The sequence below is a fragment of the Nanorana parkeri genome, unplaced genomic scaffold (assembly GCF_000935625.1).
Source record: "Nanorana parkeri isolate BGI_ZX_2015 unplaced genomic scaffold, ASM93562v1 scaffold2343, whole genome shotgun sequence".
Lineage (NCBI taxonomy): Eukaryota > Metazoa > Chordata > Amphibia > Anura > Dicroglossidae > Nanorana > Nanorana parkeri.
This window is the reverse complement of record NW_017308611.1, coordinates 135,575-139,660: the sequence shown is the minus strand read 5'-3', so window position 1 is coordinate 139,660 and position 4,086 is coordinate 135,575. Positions and strand designations below refer to the sequence as shown.

Here is a 4,086-nt window from a genome sequence, read left to right as displayed (position 1 = left end):
CGATCGGCGGTGGTGTGCAATCCATGACCGCCCGGTCATTGTGCACAAAACCGAGCAGATGGCTGGGCGGTCATGGAATCGCACACCACTGCCGATTGCGCTGGCAGTGCCATTATTTTCTAATGGTACTCCATTCGCGCCAGGCAGATTGCGCTGTTTCCCGCTGCAATACCGCCTGGGCGGTCCCACACGATCGCAGTTGAAAACGTGAATAGGTTAGATGTTTTATTGTTCTAAAACAGTCTTAAATTAAAGTTCTTCATAATCATAAACAAATTGGCCTAAAATCATTAGTCTATTGTTTTTTTTTAAATGTCACCTGTCCATTTAAGAAAAAGTATCGGTAATTGGTATCGGCAAGTATATGAGGGGAAGTACTTGTAAACGAAGTACTTTAAAAAGGGGTATCGGACATCCCTACCAATAACCTAAGGGTTGTTGGCCGTTTTTCCAAAATGTGCCATTGCATACCTTTTAAGAAGTTACCTATGGCTCAGGAGCTTGCCAGGTGTTTGCCAGGGAGGTCTTTTCCGCTTAAATGGTATACCTAAGGTGATAATCTCGGATCGGGTAGCCAGTTTGTAGCTAGATCTGGCAGGTCTTTTGCACTCAGTTGGGAGTTCGACTCTCCTTCCTCTCAGCCTATCATCCGCAGTCCAATGGCGCCTCTGAAAGATCCAACCAAGCCCTAGAGCAATTCCTCCGCTGCTATGTCTCAGATCATTATGACAATTGGGCTGATCTGCTACTCTGGGCAGAGTTCACTAGGAACAGTGTTATCAACTCGTCCTCCCAATTGTCCCCATCAATGGTGCCACGGAGCGCTCCTCCGCTGTTATCAATGTGAGCAATTATGTTGGTAGTGAGCAATGTTCTTACTGTGTCATCTTGCTATTTATATTCAAGTGAAAAATAAAAATAAAAAATTGATGGATAAATGAATAAATGAGTGAATATTCATAAATTAGTGTAAAATATGTATAATAAATAAATTATTATAATTAGTAAACTGTGTCTTTGTTCTGTTCAATATTTCGTTGATAAAAATGTGATAATAAAACAGTATTCTGTGATTAAACGCTCAATCCCACGTCTGTAGGGATTACATATACATTCAGATTCTAAAGTTTGATCTCATCATTCAATTGGTTGATTATAATACACAGCTATACAAAAAATAGCTCACATAAAACCATTTATCATCGGCCCAAAACGAAAAAACTACGGTTATACACATTGTTGCAGCTGGTGTTTTCACATAGTTTTTCCAGCGCAACTAAATTGGTTAAAGTCCTCCGCTGTTATGTCTCAGACCATCATGACAATTGAGCTGATCTGCTACCCTGGGCAGAGTTCACTAGGAACAGTGCTATCAACTCATCCTCCCAAATGTCCCCATTCATGGCTAACTATGTGTTTCAACCATCTGTGTTACCCGAATCTTTTACGCCTCAGTACATTCCAGCTAAGAGGATCATTTTCGGGCGCTCCGTTCCTCTTGGGTGGAGATTCAGAATTCCCTTCATGCCTCTATGCAGCCGCAAAAGCTCCAGGCAGATCGTAGGCATCTACCTGCTCATTTCTACCTGCTCATTTCTACCAGGTCGGGGAGAGAGTGTGGTTGTCGGCCTGTAAGCTCAACCTCAGAGTGCCTACTCTGAAATTGGCCCCCCATTTTATTGGGCCTTTGGAATATGCAAATACTTGAATGTTCACAGCCTGGCCACAAGCTCACTTTATCATCATAACAGTTTTTCTCTTTCTCTGCGTCATCAAAATAGTCAGAAATGAGAGGCACATTTCTAAGACAAACTGTAGTATCAGCTGCTTTAGAAGGTGACTGTGGATGAAAATTAGCAATCATCAATGGAAAACCAAAATAACTGGTTCCTAGCCATTTCTCAGTTTCAGCAATAGGTAATGTAAGCAGGTTTATGAGTTTACTTGCAATGTCAGCCACATAACAGCTGCATCCACTGTCATCAAATGATACATTTGAAGAAATGGTGTCTCTGGCTTTGTTTACCACCCCCCAAAAAATACATATGGCTAGATTTGCCACATGTGCCACACACTTAACTGTTTTAACCATGGTTTCTATTCATGAAATCTAATAAGTGGGATGTTAAATTGTAGCTATGGTTGGATAAGAATGTCATATAAGCTCCTGCACTGCAGGAGGAGCCAGGGTCACAAAGCAACAACTAGCATTGTTCAGGATAGCAGTCCTGTACACTTAGGACAGGTTGCTCAAGCAGTGAGGTATTTATTGCAAAGCATGGAATAAAGAGAAAACTGTGAATAACAAGGTGCATTCCTTTATCTTACCTTCAAAGTCAGATCGACCTGTGGGGAAGACACCAGTCGCAGACAAGTAAATCAAAAGGGCACTGTTTGCTGGCAACTCCTGCAGATGGAAAGACAGAATATTTAAATATAAATATTTCCTGTTTAAAGATACAAAATTCCTAGCAGAGAATGTGGGGAAAGTTGAACTATTTATATCAAACCCGTCATTGTCTAAAAAGTATAAAGGTAACAAAACTGATGAAGTGCAGGCACAAAATATTTAAAGCCCATTGGATTGCATACCCAGAATATACACAAAGCCTTGACTTCTGTCCAAGTTAGAACAAAGAACCAGCCCTTCTTAAAGCCAAGCTCTGTCAGTGGCCATTAAAGCTGTGGAATTTGGCAATGTGTGATGTCTGATTCCAAGTAGGGGTTTGGCTTTGTGAAAACTCAGACTAAGGTCAAGGCCCTGTGTATAGTCTGCACTGGAAATATAATTTAAACTGTAATCTTCCTAGAGGAGGGACATGGCTAGCATATGATCAAGGACAGACATGTGCTGGCTGAGCTCCACTACTTTCATCCTTTTATCCAGGCATGGCTTCAATATTCTGATCTCTCCAGCAGTGTGAACTGACTAACACCTTGGTTCCCTCCTAATACATCTAAGAAATCTCCTGGGGCTGCAATGGGTCCTTTGCGCGCTTCGTCAGAGGCGGCCATCTTGGCCGAATGCAACGAGATGTTGGTCGGCACAGAGTACTCCGGCAGCGGCTGTGGACGCCCAGCCTTTGGGCACGAATATTCTGGCTGTCATTACCACCTTTAAGTAAGCACTTACTGTCATGGAGCAGCCAAAAAAATATAATATTTTTTGGATTCTTGTAAAACATTCTGAAAGTCAATTCTGTTCTTCTACTGAATACAGTATACAAGTTAATTAACAATCTAAATAAACTTACCTGTAGAGTGTCAATTGAAGCAAATGTTGATTAGTTGTGCTTCCCCAGCAGGGGACCACAGAGCAGTGAGTGCTTTTCCTGGACCCTGTAGACAAAGTGTCTCCAGGCTGGTTTATTACTGAAATGTAAAAAGTGTCACCTCACGTTTGTGTTTTTCAATGTTCAAAATATCTTTTAAAAAAAAGGTCAAATTGCTGGGATGTGGAGAGACACTGCAGGCGCCTAAGGCAACAAAGCTTCTTATATTCCATGTGGCTTTCTACGCCCGTCGGAAAATCATTCTGGAGGTGGAAGCTGCCCTCCCCTCCTACGGTGGGACAATGGTTGGGCACGATTGACCGGATGCTTCCGATATACAGACTAACATATATGAGCCGAAACTGTGTTCGCAAATTTGGATCTGGGGGGAGTGGGTGGCGGCTAGGGGTCTCACTCTGGGCCCGGGCGGGGAGACCTTGCTCCCGCCTACATCGCCTGAGATACTCCCGCCCTTCTGATGCTGACCTGGTATTCCTTTTCATCCCCCTCTTCTGCCTCTCCGTTCTTCTGCCCTTCTCTGCTGGACTGCTTCTTCCCCCTGCTCCTCTCCCCCCTCATCTTACTCCTCTTACTTGACCGTATGGGTGGCCTGCCCTCAGTGGTTTGGCTGACCCTGGGTTTTGTTTCGGTAGTGTCCCAGACACAGAGTGTAATGATCCACAAGTTGATTTATTTTGATGTATTTGTCTACTTGTATCTGTATCTTTATTTTTTGAGTTATCATTATTGTATTGTCTTGTACGGACTGCTGACAATGCTGAGTTTAGAATGTTGATCTGTAATTGTCGTCGTC

At 42.9% G+C, this 4,086-nt stretch overlaps 1 protein-coding gene across 1 annotated transcript in view; it reads right to left on the bottom strand.

Annotated features, from left to right (window-relative positions):
• Nucleotides 1–4,086, bottom strand: part of SCAI (suppressor of cancer cell invasion) — a gene marked incomplete at its 5' end in the record, with an annotated part of 141,518 nt that overhangs the window by 19,852 nt on the left and 117,580 nt on the right. The window contains one exon of the mRNA XM_018573344.1: nucleotides 2,329–2,407. Coding sequence (XP_018428846.1) covers nucleotides 2,329–2,407 — 79 coding nt within the window. The remainder of the gene's footprint in view (nucleotides 1–2,328; nucleotides 2,408–4,086) is intronic.